Consider the following 17,366-nt stretch of genomic DNA (forward strand, 5'->3'; position numbering starts at 1 on the left):
GAATCTGGTGTGGCCACCAGCTGCATAAAGTACTGCAATGCATCTCCTCATGCACTGCACCAGATTTGCCTGTTCTTGCTGTGAGACGTTACCCCACTCTTCCACCAAGGCACTTGCATGTTCATGGACATTTCTGGGGGGGAATAGCCATAGTCCTCACCTTTCGATCCAACATTTCCCAGACGTGCTCAATGGGATTGAGATCCGGGCTCTTCGCTGGCCATGGCAGAACACTGACATTCCTGTCTTGCAGGGAATCATGCACAAAACGAGCAGTTGTGGCTGGGGGTATTGTCATGCTGGAGGGTCATGTCAGGATAAGCCTGCAGGTAGGGTACCACTTGATGGAAGAGGATGTCCTCCCTGTAACGCACAGCGTTGAGATTGCCTGCAATGACAGCAAGCTCAGTCCGATGATGCTGTGACACACCGCCCCACACCATGACGGACCCTCCACCTCCTCCTGTCTGGTAAGGACCTGCCTCACAACAGGCCTACAAGCCCTCAGTCCAGCCTCTCTCAGCCTATTGCGTACAGTCTGAGTTCTGATGGAGGGATTGTGTGTTGCTGGTGTAACTCGGGCAGTTGTTGTTGCCATCCTGTACCTGACTTGAAGGCAGGGCTGAACTAGTAATCTTGCATACTGGGTATTTTCCCAGTGGGCCGACACACTTTGGGGTCAATCAGGGGCGGACTGGCCATTGGGAGAACCGAGCATTGCTATGTAATATCCCAGGCTGATTTCTCGTGTGATATTCGGATGTACTGATACTGTGCAAGTGTTGTTACACATTCCGAGGACGATCAGTTGTCCTTCTTGTCTCCCTGTCGCGCTGTCTTAGGCGCCTCACAGTACAGATATTGCAATTTATTGCCCTGGCCACATCTGCAGTCCTCATGCCTCCATACAGCATGCCTAAGGCACAGTCACCCAGATGAGCAGGGACCCTGGGCATCTTTCTTTAGATGTTTTTCAGAGTCAGTAGAAAGGTCTCTTTAGTGTCCTAAGTTTTTATAAATGTGACCTTAATTGCCTACCGTCTGTAAGCTGTTAGTGTCTTAACAACCGTTCCACAGATGCATGTTCATTAATTGTTTATAGTTCATTAAACATGCATGGAAAACATTGTTTAAACCATTTACAATAAAGATATGTAAAGATAGTTAGATTTTTACAAAATTATCTTTAAAATACAGTGTCCTGAAAAAGGACTTTTCTTTTTTTGCTGAGTTTACGTAATATTGGGAAAAAAATTGTACATGAGGTCTTTTTATTTTTTTTCTCCCCAATTTGGCATGCCCAATACACTCTAAGTCCTTGTGGTGGTGTAGTGACTCGCCTCAATCCAGGTGGCAGAGGATGAATCTCAGTTGCCTCCACATCTGAGAAAGTCAATCTATGCATTAATCACGTGGCTTGTTGAGTGCGTTACAGCGGAGACCTAGGGCATGGAGGCTTCAGCTATTACCTGTGGCATCCACCACAACTCACCACGCACCCCACCGAGTGCGAAAACCACATTATAGTGACCATGAAGAGGTTACCCCAACGTGACTCTACCCACCCTCGCAACCAGGCCAATTGGTTGTTTAGGAAGCCTGACTGGAGTCACTCAGCACGCCCTGGATTCGAACTCATGACTCCACATGTGGTAGTCAGCGTCTTTACTTGCTGAGCTATCCAGGCCCCAGTTCATCTTTTTATTAATAAAAAATGATAAATATTAGTTTATAATGTAAGCTAAAAGGAATAACATGCGTTTTTAAAAGTTGTGTGGATTTATTAACAAAAGTGTTACATTTTAGTTTATACAATATAAACTGAATTTAAGGTGCAATACGTACTAAAGCATATAATCATAATATGTTATCAGAGATTTAAGAAACAAACTAAGTTGAAATACTGTCTTTTACGAAGACAATGCTACAGCCAGAATATTCTACTTTGAAATGTCCGTTCCGGGCCAGAATTTATGTTTGCGTTTTGGCCTGTGTAATCCCGCCATTACCATTAGGGTTGCCAGATTTGAAACAAGTTAGCGGGCATACACAGCGCTCTGCAGCCATGGAAGCCATTAATATGAAGGCATTTCAACGCCATTAATCCGCGCTCATTATTGACGATCGCACGCGCGATAGATTAAAGCAACGCGAGGAAAAAGGAAGAACTCGCGCGCGTTATTGACACTTGCGCACAGTAGTTCATTGCATGACATACATCTCCTGCACGCAAAACAAGATTTCACACGTGAGGACATGCGTGGCAGCACACGCAAGACAATTCCCCCAAGTCTCCTACTCGATCTAATCTCATCTGCTGCTTTTGCTTGCTCAAACAGTGACTCGCATGCAGCGGGACCGTTGGTGAAGCCATGTCTAAAAGTGAAATTGAGCTTGTTATGAATCCTCTTATAACAGGCATCCAATCACAACAGACTTCCGGAATCGAGCAACATATCTGGCGCTAATTTAGAAGGGAATACATTTATTGTCAGTCAGTTTGCTGATGACACTACTCTTAAAAAAAAAGTAATAAACTGAAGTACCCCTAGCACTTCAGTTTATTACGATTTTCTCAATTAGCTGGATGCAACAACAAAAATACCTGCGGGACTGATAATTTCGTGGGAAATTGTTACATTAGGTTTATTAATTAATGATAAAATGTACAAAATTACACAAATGTAATTTTTTCAAAATTCATCCCTGATTACTTGCATTTAAAGAGGAATTTGCAATGTATTTAGAGACATTGAGTGGGATGAAAAGTCCTAAAGCAAAATATTTGTATTTTTTGTTGAAGGATTGGTTTTGTAATGTAAAAATCTCCTACTCGCCTACTTTATTTTTATTTTTGTTTATTTTACTTGTTTTCTTCTTTTTTTGTATGTTGTGGAGAATGTGATGTGTAAATTGAATTGTAATCTCAATCTTTGTTTGTAAATCTTTCAGGTATGACTGCCTTTCATTTGATGTTCATAAAAGAAAGAAAAAACAATAATAAAAAAAAAAACAGACTTCCAGAAAAGGGTAAGTAACCGATGACATTTTAGTTTACAATCAAAAGAGCAAAGACCTCACGACTGAAAAAAATAAAAGTGTTTGAATGAGCAAAGCAGCAGATGAGATTCCAGTTTCCTCATGCAGCAATGAACTACTGTTGCAATAATGCACGCAAGTTCTTCCTTTTTCCACAAGTGGCTTTAATCAATTGCGCGTGCCAGCGTCAATAATGTGCGTGGATTAATGGGGTTGAAATGCCTTCATACATTAATACCTCTAGCTAACATTGACAGAGTTATAAAAAATCCAAATGATCTGGTTCATAATTTGCAAAAATAAAATCACTGCAAACATGTATTAGCTGATCCAGTTACACTGTAAGGCTCGTCGCTTGCCATTGTCAGTTTGCTCGTTCCTGTTGCGTGTCCTCAACCTGGCAACCCGCGTGAGTTTGGCGTCTGGGAAGGAGGGGTGAGACAACACTCTACAAAATTTTGAATTTGGACTGCAGTACCCATTTTAAACGCTTGATGTCAATATTACATATTGTTCCATAAAGTTAGAAAATCAAATAAAATCTTTATTTTATTAGCATAATATACTAAACATTGGTTTAGAATAAATAAATATTAGCTCATTAGAAGTTTGTCATTTTATTAGCATCAATTGTTAAACATATAAACAAAAATATATATAATACATATTAATACATTAGTTTATTTGCAGTGGAAAATGTTAAATATTAGTTTCTAAAATAAATATAAAGAATTATTGGTTTATTAGAAGTTTATTTCATTTTATTAGCATTAGTTTATTAAATGAACTGAAATAAACAAGTTTTTAAAACTAAAGCATACTGACGATTAAAGCAAAGGTCTACTGTCTCGTAATGTAGAAGAATATGGTGGTGACAAACACGCAACTAATCCTGTACTCTTAAAAATCACCATGGTCCTCACAGTCTCCAGAAAAATTAAATAGTTACTATAGTTATTGCTTTTACAGTAAAACTGTGGTAACTTGGTTTTAGCCACCAGTCATCTATGAAAAATCCTAAAAAATTCTTACACTGTTTGAAGTTCCATATGATACAAAGATTTTACAGTGGTCACAATACTGCAGTAACAATATTATCTTTGAAGAAACGTTGGCTACCATGACACATTTTGCAGACACTCATGCCGATTATGCAAATGAAACTACACAAGGAATAAACATTAATAAACCAGTACATTTTATTTACCTCATATCAACCCCAAACTGCATCTAAACAAAACCTGACAAATCTTTCTGTTATATGTAAACAGACATTAAAGCAGCATGATATGCTCTTTATGAATGTGTCCCGATACAAGTTAGGATCAGAACAGATCTTTGTTAATAGGCTGTAACTGCAGCACAAATGTGTACAAGAAAATCTGCAACCAAATTCTATCAAAAATGTCTCCTTTGGAATTTTAGAAGAGGTGAGGGACAGATTAAAAACATTAACAGCGTGGCATTAAAATTTCCAATGGAGATGGGTGAGGAAAAATGTTAATATCAATCTGCACCAATTATAATGGGAAAGCATAACATTCAAAATATAAACAAAACAGTAAATAATTCTATACTTTAATATAATCAGGCTGTGACAATTGAGACTAGTGTTCAGAAACATGGCATTGAAAGGGATCAGAACTGTTGTTCATTTCTCTTGCAAAGCCAAGTTGACCCCAATATGACTCCATATGACACCTCTCTGAATGCAGCAACATCAGTGTAGTTACTCTGCTGGCAAGAAACAAATGAGAGCTTATGACGATTTGAATTTTACACAGATGATTCCAACCACCACCATTCAATGAAATATTTACAGCACCCATTTCTGGAGTGCGTGCATGCCGTTCTCTGACTAAAAACTACAAAAAAGGAAGAGGCGGCAAAAAAAGAGAAAAAAAATAAAGGGAATACATCTGCCAAAACATCCTTAGACAAATAAACATCCACAATATATGTTACAATTCAAAGCTTAAATATAGGCATACTTTTACCAGCACATGCAGCTATGTATAGCCCAACAGAGCTCCTTAAAATAAAGGAGGGGAGTTAGTTGTGTAAAAAAGCGGAGGGCAAAAATGACAACTGTTTGTTCACTCTCATTCATGTATTTAAATCTGAATAGAGTTGGAAGCCATTTTGTTTCCTTGTTAAATCCATGAAGACGGTATACCTAAAAAAAAAAAGAAAAAAAAGAAACAAAATACAATAAACAGAAATTTGTGTCCACTTGCACCCATTATGGGAAGGAAAGAGGATTGTGGTATCCAACTCTCCTAAACAAAGTTTTTAAGGACCAAGTCCACACCATTGTGTCCATCTCCCTTGCTTTGCTTGACACAAAAGGACAAGAAATTAAGAAAAACACAGCAGCTCACAGGTTTAAACACCATTGCTTGCATATAGCTGACAGGAGTTGATCGGTATCATCAGGTTGCCCAACTGTCAAAGTTCCTTAACTTCTCACTGGTAAGGAGAACACAGGAGAAAGGAGCTTCATATACAGCAAAAGAGAGAGCAGAGAAGATGGTGGTGGCAGTTAACATGTCCCTCAAGACAAACCAAGCGAGCTGGACGTGCTGGATCGCTGGTTCAGGCGTGACATGCTGTTCATGCTGGAGCTGGAGGGCTTCAGAGGTGTGTTGCAGCCCAGGGCTTGTGGGAAACGCTGGTGGTAGCGATCCAAACGCAGATACTTCACGGTAACCAGCTTACCTAGGAAGAGGTGTGACAGGTTGGATGATTACCTACTGAAATATGCAATTGTTGTGACTTTGATTAAATCCTGCAAGTGCATACTGTTATTCTGGTCTTGTTGAAATATGGGGTAAAGTTCAACAAAATCAACAATCATTTACCATCAAACCAGGAGCCATGAAGCGCTTTGAAAGCTTTTCCAGAATGCTCTGCTGAAAGGCACTTCACATAAACGCAGCCCTAGACAATAACAAAAATGTATAGAAAATAATTTAAAAACTCAGTTGTTAACCATATTTCCAGATGCAACACCTGTGTTTTTAAATCTAGGAATGCATGTCTAGATTGCAAATTGCCTGTGCGCCATACAAATGGATCAGTTAAGAGGATGCCCACCTCTCTTGAGTTTTTGTCGACAGCTATGTGAACGATTCCATCGTTATCACTGCACTTCTCCAAAATGGCTTCCTGAATGGCGAGGTGCCAGTTTTCCCCCACTTCCCTGTTCAAGACAAGAGTACCAAGCAGTGTAAATAAACGTAGTCGCCAGTCTGTTTAAACAAGATTACATAAGCTTGTCTCTAAACAAGGTATGGTAGGTAATGTCAATAACAACTATAACACTTCAATTCATATCTCACATGCAAGCGTTCTTGGGAAACTTACATTACTGGGTCAAACATGTTGCGTATCTTCAAGCATGGCGTTAAGCTATTTGGTGGAGAATTTCTTCTGTCCAAAGGAAATGCTGAGAAATAAAGGCTACTTTAAGTACTTGTAGGTGCAAACTGCAATTCTAAACATATAGATCAGGGATGGGCAACTTTGAAGGTGGTGAGTGTCAATATTTGTTTCTCCTTTACAAAATAATTACAAATACACACACGTTCACCCCCTTACACAATTTCCTCATTATTCTGGGTAACCCATGCACGACAAATGCAATGTACTTTTATAGATTTTGTTCCCTAAATTAACATTTTTATTTAATAATATAAACATAATTATTATTTTATAACTTGCATATTAACTAAATCATGCAGTTCAAATGAACAAATTCATGTTCAATTGACAAGCAATATAATTCAAACTTAAGTTCAAGAAAATGTGTCTCATAAAACAAAATAATAGTTAAAATAAAAATTATAATCACCAAAATCCTAATATAATCTTCAATACTGGATACAGGTTTTTTTCAGCAGCAGTGCTGTTGTGTGCGCATCTACGAGCCCGTAACGCCGGACCCATACTTACACACATCGTGGAGAAATAGCATAAAACGACATAAGAATAATTCTAGATGGGCTATTCATTTCCGCGTTGTCCTGTGTGTGTGTTTACTGGGGGCATTTGAAGGGCTCTGGGGGTAACATTTACAACAATCTTACCTAAATCTCAAGGGGGTGGGGGGGAGTCACAATTCTTACCTTTCATTTTATTCAGATAGAATGATTGTTAAAGTAGTTAAAGGGCAGAAATTTCTGTCATTAATCACCCCCCAGCCTGTATGAATTTCTCTCTTCTGTAGAATACAAATGGAGATGTTAGGAAGAATGTTAGTTCCAGTCACCATTCACTGTCAAGTTTTTTTTCATACATTCTCCTTGACATCTTCTTTTGAGTTCCATGGTTGAGTAGTTCTGGTAGCAGTTTACACAAAGCATTTTTGCTGTGTCTGCCTTTCTTGCCAAAGGTGCTGTAATATGATATGAGGGTGTAACGATATGAAAGGTGGGAAAACTAGATTGCTTCGACGTTGCGCACTTGCAATGTTGACAGCTTTGCTTTGCTGATTATAAACAGGAGTGATAGTTTTATCACATCGCTCGCTAACAGAGCCAGGTACAATGCCATTCGCATGTGGAATCTTAAGTCCAGTAAATATGCGTCAAACTTACTTGACTTTCTCTCTGTGCGCTTACACAAAACTGAACAAGCGTTCAGTGAGGTGCAGGAGAGTGGGAGAAATGGAAGCAAAAATTACAGTTTGATACAAACACAAGATTATTGATTTGTTCATCTGTATGGATTGGTTTACCAATTCACTGCAAAATGATGAAGTGAATAAAAGTATGTGGTAATTGCCCACATTCTGAATGAGGAACATGCAACAGATTTTGTATCCAGGCAAACAACGTTAACGTGCGTACATTAACGTTAGTGCACACCAGCTCGTAGATTACCTGAGGTAAAATTTTGCACAATTTACCTTATAAATGATGAACAAGTGCATGCTGGAATCCTACAGAGGCCAGCAGGTCTGCTAAGAACAGGCGACCTCTTCTGGCCAATGGTTGTAATAACATAATAGCCTGAATGCGATCTTTACATGATCCCTTTTCAATGAACTAAAATCGATCTCGTCTTGTCCTACAGGCTGTATTCAAAAGCACTGCGGGCCGCCAGTTGCCCATCCCAAGTATCCATTAAGATATGGTGTTACATACAATGAATAAGCATTACCTTTGCCTTGCCAGACTTTTGAGGGCATGCTGGACATTTTATCAGGTGACATTGAGGGCTGAAGCCACCTCCACACAGTGGAGTCTGCCCCTCCAATCCTCTGTGTTTCTGTCCGGATGCGAGACTCGTTGGCTGAGAGGAACTTGACAGCTCTGTCCCACACTTTTTTCATCTTCTTTCTGAAAGACACACACATATAATTCATGACTCATTTTGTGTTTGGTAATGACTAATTAACAATTTAGAGGAAGAGTCACCTGAACACTTGGACAGTTCTATGTTCTATCACTTAAACATTAAAATAACCTCTAATGTAAAATTCTAATTTGTCATTTTTGTTTGGGATTTTGAAATGAAAATGGAACACATATTTGCAATATGCTGTATTTTAGAGTGAATCAAAAATTAAGGCTTTTGAAAAATCTTGGAAAAACCTAATTTTTCAAACCAAAATGGAGTCAGAATTGATCTCTAAATTTGCGCTGCAATTTTTCAAAAATGTATTTCAGAATAGCGATTCACACCATCATTTGCACAAAAGGCATACCTGTCCTGAGGCTGGACAAGAGTGTCACGGACATGAGGAATGGGCAGATACGGCTGTAGGTCCTTATTCTCCTGACAGGCCTCGTTATGGCTCCTCATGACATCTGGAAAAACACAAAACACAGGAATTTAAAATACTCTGTAGTCTCACCACTAGATGGATAAATTTCTGTGCTGAAAATACAGTGCAAGTGAAATGCAGTTTGTAAGTGATGGGAGGACCTTACCAATGATTCTCTCCACCATGTCATACATCTGCCTTGTTTCCTCTTCTTCTCTGCGCCATCTATATTTCATATAATACACCAAGCCCCAAACTACACCAATGCCTTTAGACAAAAAAAGTTGCAGGGGGAAAAAATATTGCTTTTAGTAAAGGCAAGATATTCAGAAGTTCTTGTTAACACAAATAGTAGCCTTAACACGAAATTGCCTTCTCAGGCCTGTCAACATTAATTTTTAATTGACCATCCAAATGGTTACTGATCTCAGGTCTGTGCTCTACTTGTTTAAAACCATGATGTGCACCTGCAAGGATGAGGAGAACTCTGAAGATCACAATTAAGAAGGCCCGTTTGAAGCGGCAGAAGAAGGACATACGGGGGTGGATGGACTCTATCCGTAATATTTCTGATACGTCCTCTACAGGTTGTTTAGGGTCATCACCAATGAACCTACACAAAAAGTGTATACCACCAAAACAAAAGCCACACACACACACACACACACACACACAAAAGATATTAACATTACATGTAAATCAGGAATACACTATATTTTGAAATCTGTGTTCCCTCTACACACATGCATAAAATGAGGTCTACAAATAGGCATTACATACTTTATCCCAAAAACGTCTTTGGTTTTCATAATCCATTCTAAAGATGTTGCCATCCAGCTTTCATAATCTTTGTTTTGGAGCTTGAAAAAGAAAGGAGTGTTATTAAAATGTGCACTCAAACTGGCACAGCAACTTAAACAACCGCCTAAACATAAAACCTATGCAATTCAACATGACGAAGGGTCCATGTTTAATTGAAGTGAAAGAACCTACTTTGTCCCATGTGAATAATTTAAAAGCCACTTTGAAAGGATGAGGCAAGGCAGTCATTTCATGTTTACAAAAATGGAGCTTCAACCCCTTCAAAAAAGATAAAAAAAAGAAAAACAAACCTTGAGGTAATCAGAGGCATCATTGAAGGAGACACTTCTGTTTAAAGGATTGTTATGGTCCCTACAATCATGTTCTCCTGAATGGACATAAAAAAAAAGTGCACACATTAAAAACGGGAGCTTTGAATGTATCAATTCTAAACCATACATGACGATTACCCTCAACATGACAGCAAAGCTAATTCAGAGGTTAGCAAGTAAAAATAGGCCCTTTCCCATCTAATGTCCTGATACTTATCCCTTAATCATTTTCTAGATGAAAACTCTTATGAGGAATGGGACACCTGAGAAGACTTTTCCCCTGTTGCATTCGCACTCACAAAGTAACCACTGTTGTGACATCGTCTAGTATTGACCATTTTTATTGTAACGTTATTTGCATGCGCATTTCAATAGCAGCAGCAACAACAACAAAATCAACACACATATGGAGGGCACCAGGAATGGAGCTACATTTTTGTTTGTTTAGGGCTGATTTCTATTAACTTTGGCTGCATCGGAAAACATAGGCAGCTGCCTTATCAGTTAATGGTTTAAACAACTGTGTTTTTTTTATATGAAGGGAATCCTCAGAGCAGTTTAAAAAGCACCTTATTTCATCCAACCTTCAGCCATCCTCATACAGCCCCCTGCAGCGTGGCAAGTGTCTTAATGTTCGCAAACAGTATGTCATTACTTAGTTGTCACAAGCTTATTTTTGGCTCCAAGCAATGAATGAAGAAAGCTCTTTGCTGTGAGTGTGCCAGAGCCTTGAGTGTATTAAGGATATGTCAAATCTCCACACTAGACTAGGGCTGCACAATATTTTCAGCATCGACATCACGATGTGCGCATCCGCAATAGTCACATCGCAGAACGTGCGATGTAGTAAGACAAACATATAGTCTACAATATATTTTTTCCATTAGGAAATGTAGCATTATATCCGTCTGATATTACGTAATTTACTCCGATTTATGGGTTCATAGATACACAGAGTTTATTATGGGCCTAATTTAAAAATAAAAACGTTCATTGCTGCACGTTGTTGACGTGCAGGCTCTGCTTGCGCCAAAAGAAATGGAGGATTTCGTTGCAAAATTAAATGCATTGTCAGTTATATGGAAATATTTTGTCTACAGACAGGATGATGTTGGCCAAAAACAGGTACTTTGTCGAGATCGTCTTGTAATTGTTGCCACAACACGAGGAAACACGACCAATTTGTTTGATCATTTAAGTTAGAGCCACAAATCTTTGTATGTCGAGTGCAAAGCCAGATCTAAATGTCGTCCAAAGCAAAAAACTATTTCAGATGCCTTTGCCAGTTTTACACCATACGAGAAAGGTTCCAAACGGCAGAAGAAGAAAAAATAATAAAAAATTAATAAATAAATAAATCACAGATTGAGTAACATTTCACCTTGTGAAAGACATGGTACCAATTTTTGTAAACCACTCAGGGTTGGTGTATAGCTGCACTTTCTTCCCCAAAGGGTTTAAATTGAAAGATATTTATTGTTTACATTTCTTAAAAAAGATAAAAAAAAAGGTTTGTAATCTAATAAAATGTTAAATTACTTATTTTGTTCACATTAATTATTGTGATAATGAAACTTCCTTAGTGTAATGCTCTGTTTTAACCTGGTTGCAGTACAGAGATAAAGCCTCATGTAATCTCCCGAATCCCTTCTAGACACCACACTTCATTCACAAATGAGCCCCTTTATTTTAGGGTAAGCAACATGCATTATTAATATCATAACATGTTAGATCATTGACTTTAGGGTGAATTGATAGAGGAGTATTACATGAATACAATGGAACCATGGTGAATTAAACAGTGTATTAATTATTATAATAAAATAATCTACCCAAAATAAGTCAAAAAGTTATTTTCAGTTTCTTTTCCATGAAGATGCAGTTCCCTACAAAATCACCCCAATCATCTAGAATAATTAATTCTTCTCAAATAGAGCTATTCATGTCATCTGGCGAAGTCATCCTGTATTTTTTCATATCGCAATATACAATTGCAGAAAAACTAAATATCGCAATGTCAGTTTTTTCCAATATTGTGCAGCCCTACACTAGACTAAGTTAAACTAGAAAATTGAACATTTTAAATGTTTTTCTTTAAAGTGTATGAATGTGCAAACTTCTTTGAGAGGATTTTAGCATGTCATCCTTATGCATCAACACACTGAAACTCTCTTTGAGGAGTCTCTTAATGCATCCCTACAAAAGCACTAACAAAACTGTCAATGCACCACTTTTGTAACAAATTCAAGACCTTTACTGTCAGACTTGAAATTACCTGTTGTAAAGGATGTTCCTGTTATTATGCATAGGCTTATTAATACATTTCAGCTTTTATGAGGACTGTTAATTGTGCAATGACAGGTTACAGATATTTAGCCAATTATTTAACCTAAAATAAAATATTTTAAATGTAATATTTAGCCTAACATTTGCTGAATTATTATATAGCCTAAGTGTACATGCATATATCCCAAAGCGACTCATCTGATCAGTGTATGGTGGACTTCTATTTCCAATAAACCACAGATCACTAGACAGTTTTGTAAATGTGTAATTTTGCACATGCCTAAATTGTTAACTTACCTGCAACATTAGCCAGGTGATCATGTAGAGACAGGAGAAGGTTGAGAATGAGTTCTCGATCTTTGATGTCCTGTTGAATCAATGCATAAAGTACATAAAGTAAGTGTATGCTCGATGACTCAAGCAGCTCTACCGTCTGATTTAAACTTTAATTAATTGGAAACATAAATGTGAATCTCAGATCAGACAGATACTTACATATGCTTCATCAAACTCTGGTCCGAACGGGTGTTTCTTGACTGAAAGTAAAGAAATAAAAAAAAGCTGTTTTAGTCTGGCTGATACAGGGAGAGACCTACTAAGAACATTATAATATCATGGTCGTATGGAGTTTCCTAACCATGCTGGGTGCAGACAAAAGGAGTGACTATGACAGAGGGCTGCTCATCGTCATACCCTTAAGAAAGTGACAGCGTGTGAGAGCTTTTCAGCGTCTCAATCGAGTCATTGTCTGAACATTGCATTTCTCTCCTCGCTCTGGTCCAGGCCCAGATGTAGCATAGTGACTGCCCTGTGTGTCTCAATCACAGGCTGTATTTTTTTGGGACATAAAACGCAAGCTGTCTGATGTCGCAAGTCATGTAATAACCTCAAAACGGAAAAGCGAGGAAGCAATATACTCCTATAAAACAACAGCACTGAAGTGTCATGACCAAGCCTGAACCAGATTTAATTTGTTGTTCCAAAGATGTGCAAAGACACATTTGGCATGTGTTTTCCTTGCCAATTTGCTGGTTCGATGGCTGTGCTACAGCTGTCAAACAACTGTAATCTTAAATGCACATGATTAATCAAAGATACACCTGATTCAATCGAATATCCACAAGATTAATATCATAAATAGAACCAAATTTACACTTAAGAATTGATACGCATCTCACAATCTCACTCCGTGTGAGAGTCGGGCACTGAGCCGGATAGAAAAGTCTGTCACTCTGGTAGGTCACAAGCTTCCAGAGTCCCCCAAGAGACAAACAATTAGGCTGCTTTAGCTTGTCTGTGACCTAGATGTCTGCAGCAAGCTCTCCAGTCAAAGCTCCCTCCCTGAGAGACTGGCCATGCCACAAATATACATAGTAATTCATCAGTCGGCTTCCTCTCAAGAGCCATCTCTGCCTCAAAAGCACTTTACTCTGATGGTACTCAAGCCATTTAAACTGAGTGGCAGTGCACACACATCCAAGAACAAAATTCAACTTTCTCTCGTCTCGGGAAAATGTTTGAAAAGATTATTGTTGGCTATCACATTATGACTGTAAGTGATTTCAACATCCCAATGAAACATATACAGACTACGGGACCAGACGCAGTTATCTTCAAATTACAGGAATAGCTCAATACAGAAAATGTAAAGATTAAGATGCTTTTCTGCAGTGATGTATTAATGAGGGATCTAGAAGTGTAGCTAAGTAAAATCTCACATGTTCTCACTTTTGGTGAGAAAACACCCAGCTGAGAACTTGAAAACTGAGAAATAAGGCTTTATATAGTCACAAAAATGGTGAGACAGAGTGCCGAGCAATCTGACTGCCAGTTTTTGTCTTGTCACAGACTTCTTGTTGCAGCATTTAGAGAAAAGGTTCAATCAACTACCTCAGTCATCTTACGTTTCACAAAGTGCACTTGTATTTTTTATGAAAATACCTCTCTGCATCCAATTAAGAACCAGTGGTACAGTCCATTTCCTGTCTAGAATTTGCAAATAGTCTGGCATGATAACGGCTATGCAGATTGGGCCTGTCTAACTAATGGAGTTGCAAAACAAATGAGGGGCTGTAAGGCATTTCCTAGTGTGAATTGTCATATTTTTTTACTTTATGCAACATTTACCACATTTACTAGAGATAAAACCACACTGTGAACAACACTGTGCACAATTTTATGAAGGAAGTAGCTTTGACACAAGTAAGGACTACCGCAACCACTCAGCCACAATAAAATAAACAATGGTCTTGTTTGCATTGACTAGATACTGAAAACTCAGCACAAGTACCTTAATATGAACATGATGGCTGTCATTTGCACTGTTTTTTTATGTCTGCAACCTTCACCATGTACTAAGAAAACTTACTCCAAAGAGAACTCATGGACTACTGGATTAAGAGACAGATAAATACACATTTTGGGTATCCATACGATGGTGATTAAAACCAAAAGTAGCATAGTATAAACTTGTTTATTGTGCGTGATCCCACAGTAATACCATGCTTTTTGGAGATGTACCATGGCAATAACATGGCATTTTTGAGGTATCTTTAAGTAGTATGGAAATATTATTTCAAATGAATAGTGCTCATTCAGTATAAAAATGTCAAAGTAGCCTTATATGAGAGGGTGTTTTAAATGCTAAAAAATAACATGACAGTTACTGATATTAATCTAGTAGAATTCAGCTGGTCATGTGATCTCAACATGGCAGCCCCTATGAGGGGACCCTCTCCATGTAAAATACAACTTTTATAAAGTTGCTTACATGAGTGCTTGTGATTATATACATATGTTTAAAATTGACATGTCTTTTCTAATGAGCAAAATATTACCAAGTGTACTTTTAAATGACTATTTTCATAATGCATCAAAGTTAGAAGGTTCCCCATATAATTTACAGCATTAGCTGAGAGAGAATTGATTTAATCTGTAAACAAAATTACATTATAACTAAAATACACAAATAATTTGGAACAGAATCAAATGGGGAAATATATTGAGACTGAGACCTAATGTTCATGTTCAATGAATATTGATCATTCAGTACAATGACATATGTCAACGTACCATGGTGTTACCTTCACTTCTCCATGGAACAGGCACAACCCTTATCTGTAAGGGGAGATGCCCATTATTATGCCCAAAAAAAGTTGCTTAGGTATGCAACTCGCTAGGTTTTAAAAGAGCGCGTGTCTGCACACCTTCTACAAGAGATACTTACTGACTGCATCAGCCTCTGAGGTGCTGGAGCCCCGCATCCGCAGGTACATGAGGCCCAGCACCACGAAGAACAGACATGCGGCTGTCAGGAGGATCATGGACAGGTAATGAGCGCTGAAGCCCCCGGTGGCAGACACCCCCTCTTCTCTTTTAAACTGCTGCAGGAGCTCGTCCTCTGGCACAGTCTCGGTGTGCTGTTTGGACTGGAAGGATGAAGCATGGCTGTATGAGTGATTCAAACCGGTGTGGTTGGAGTGGTTCGCTCGGTAAGTGGCAGACAGACCGGTGTAGGAAGAGATCCGCGGTCTAAGCCCGATACTGAACCGAGTGCTGCTTCTAGCGGACTCGCCCTCTCCGTTGTCGAGATGGTTCTTATTACTGTCATCACCGTCGGTACCGGTGAACAAACCGGGCCGTTTAGGCTGATAGCGGCTCAGGAAGCCTCCACTGAGCGCCCTTGGTTCCTTGCCATCGTCTTCCCTCCGTTCCACCACCATGTCTAGACCACTGAAGTCTGGGGTATCATGCGCTGTCTTCTCCGAGCCCCAGACGCTCCGGAACGGGGATAAGTAGGCTGGTTTCGGCGGGCTGTGTCTGGAAGTCAAGCGGCGCTCGCGAAGACGGTCTCGATCCTCTTCCTCCTCCTCCTCGTCGTCTGTATCGGAGTAATCCCGGACTAACTGGCTACTATTCGACCCATAAAACGCCTTATTCCCGTTTACAGCCCGACTGTCTCTCTCCGTTTCCTCCAAATCCTCGTCTTCGCCGCGATCTCGTTCCTCCGCCCCTAGGCTGGATTTACCCCGGTCTGCCCACCATGGAGACCTAGATAAGCCTTTCTTGTCCACGGATAAACCGAGGGAGTTATAACTGATTAACCGTTGGTCGCTCCTGCGAGTAGCGGGTGTTTCCGCCGGCCTGTTGGGTGTCTGCGACGCGTATCCTCGGTCTCGCCTGCTGCCGCCGCTGTGATTCAGGCCTGCTTTTTTCTGCGGCGCCTCCGCGTCCGACTCGTCAGAGCTGAAGCCCAGCACGAGCTTTCCTGTTCTGTCTGCGCCGCTGCGCTTTTCGCTTGGCGTCGGTCGACCACCGGCGCTCCGGCTGGCGCTCAGGCGCGTGACGTCACTGCCCGGTGGCCTGGCGCTGGATCCCGGAGCTCGCGCCGCGGCGTTACTTTTGCTGCTGCCGTCGTTGTTGTTGTTGATACTACCGCTGCTGTTGCGCCCTTTCCCGCCCCTGGATCCCCGCTGCTGTGGCTGCTCTTCCCGCAGTTTTTTCAGTTTCTTCAGGTACACAGGCCGCGTGTTCTCCGTCACCGGGCCCGGGATGAATCCGAGTCGTTTTAATTCAGAGAAAAGCTCCTCATCCGTTAACTGCACGGACGCCATCTTTGTACGAAAAAAACGCACACAGCGAGCAACGGCGGAAGTGACGTACAAGTAAGCGGACAGAAGGCCAACTTGAGAGCAAAGAAATGGGAAACGTCTCCAGCAAGTTATTATGTATAGAAATTCTAAATTGGCATTGCATGCGTAATGTACATAAATGTATTCAGTCTTCAAGATGTTTATTTAACTAATCTTATTATAATTCTGACCAAATTTCATATGCATAAATGCAAATTTACCTGAAGAAAAAAAAAACTACTTTATGATTTTATTGAGTGAAGCAAGGCTTTACATGTATTTATTTTAATTATAAATTAACTTATTTAACTTTATTTTGTTTAATAAATTATTACATCCCCCCGACACTTGTTGTCTTTTCATTTATTTGTTTGTGTGTTTCTTAAAGTTTAATGCATATCTTGCTGTAAAATGTTTAATATTTGTAATTATTTTACCAAAAAAATCATAAAGATCATATAACAATCAATTCAGATGTATTTAAAAAAAGAAAGAAATTGAAAAATT

The 17,366-nt window shown here is 39.4% G+C and overlaps 1 protein-coding gene across 1 annotated transcript; it reads right to left on the reverse strand.

Annotated features, from left to right (window-relative positions):
* Window positions 1-3,734: 3,734 nt before the first annotated feature.
* On the reverse strand, window positions 3,735-16,854 carry LOC127639273 (inner nuclear membrane protein Man1-like). The gene is made up of 13 exons (XM_052121196.1): window positions 15,455-16,854; window positions 12,724-12,764; window positions 12,526-12,595; window positions 9,922-9,998; window positions 9,590-9,669; window positions 9,277-9,422; window positions 8,976-9,077; window positions 8,750-8,852; window positions 8,203-8,381; window positions 6,406-6,487; window positions 6,136-6,241; window positions 5,901-5,979; window positions 3,735-5,757 (listed from the first exon to the last, which is right to left on the reverse strand). The coding sequence occupies exons 1-13, from the start codon at window positions 16,839-16,841 to the stop codon at window positions 5,594-5,596; spliced, it is 2,616 nt and encodes an 871-aa protein (XP_051977156.1). The 5' UTR covers window positions 16,842-16,854; the 3' UTR covers window positions 3,735-5,593.
* Between the last annotated feature and the right edge of the window lie 512 nt (window positions 16,855-17,366).

The sequence above is a fragment of the Xyrauchen texanus genome, chromosome 47 (assembly GCF_025860055.1).
Source record: "Xyrauchen texanus isolate HMW12.3.18 chromosome 47, RBS_HiC_50CHRs, whole genome shotgun sequence".
NCBI classification, from domain to species: Eukaryota; Metazoa; Chordata; class Actinopteri; order Cypriniformes; family Catostomidae; genus Xyrauchen; species Xyrauchen texanus.

Bases quoted from the DNA above. Each gene is read 5' to 3' on its own strand.
- LOC127639273 (XM_052121196.1), bottom strand. From the start codon at position 16,841: ATGGCGTCCGTGCAGTTAACGGATGAGGAGCTTTTCTCTGAATTAAAA. The intron at 12,596-12,723 runs GTAAGTATCTGT...TTGATTCAACAG, and splicing joins CAGAGTTTGATGAAGCATAT to GACATCAAAGATCGAGAACT. The intron at 5,980-6,135 runs GTGGGCATCCTC...GTTATTGTCTAG, and splicing joins TCGACAAAAACTCAAGAGAG to GGCTGCGTTTATGTGAAGTG.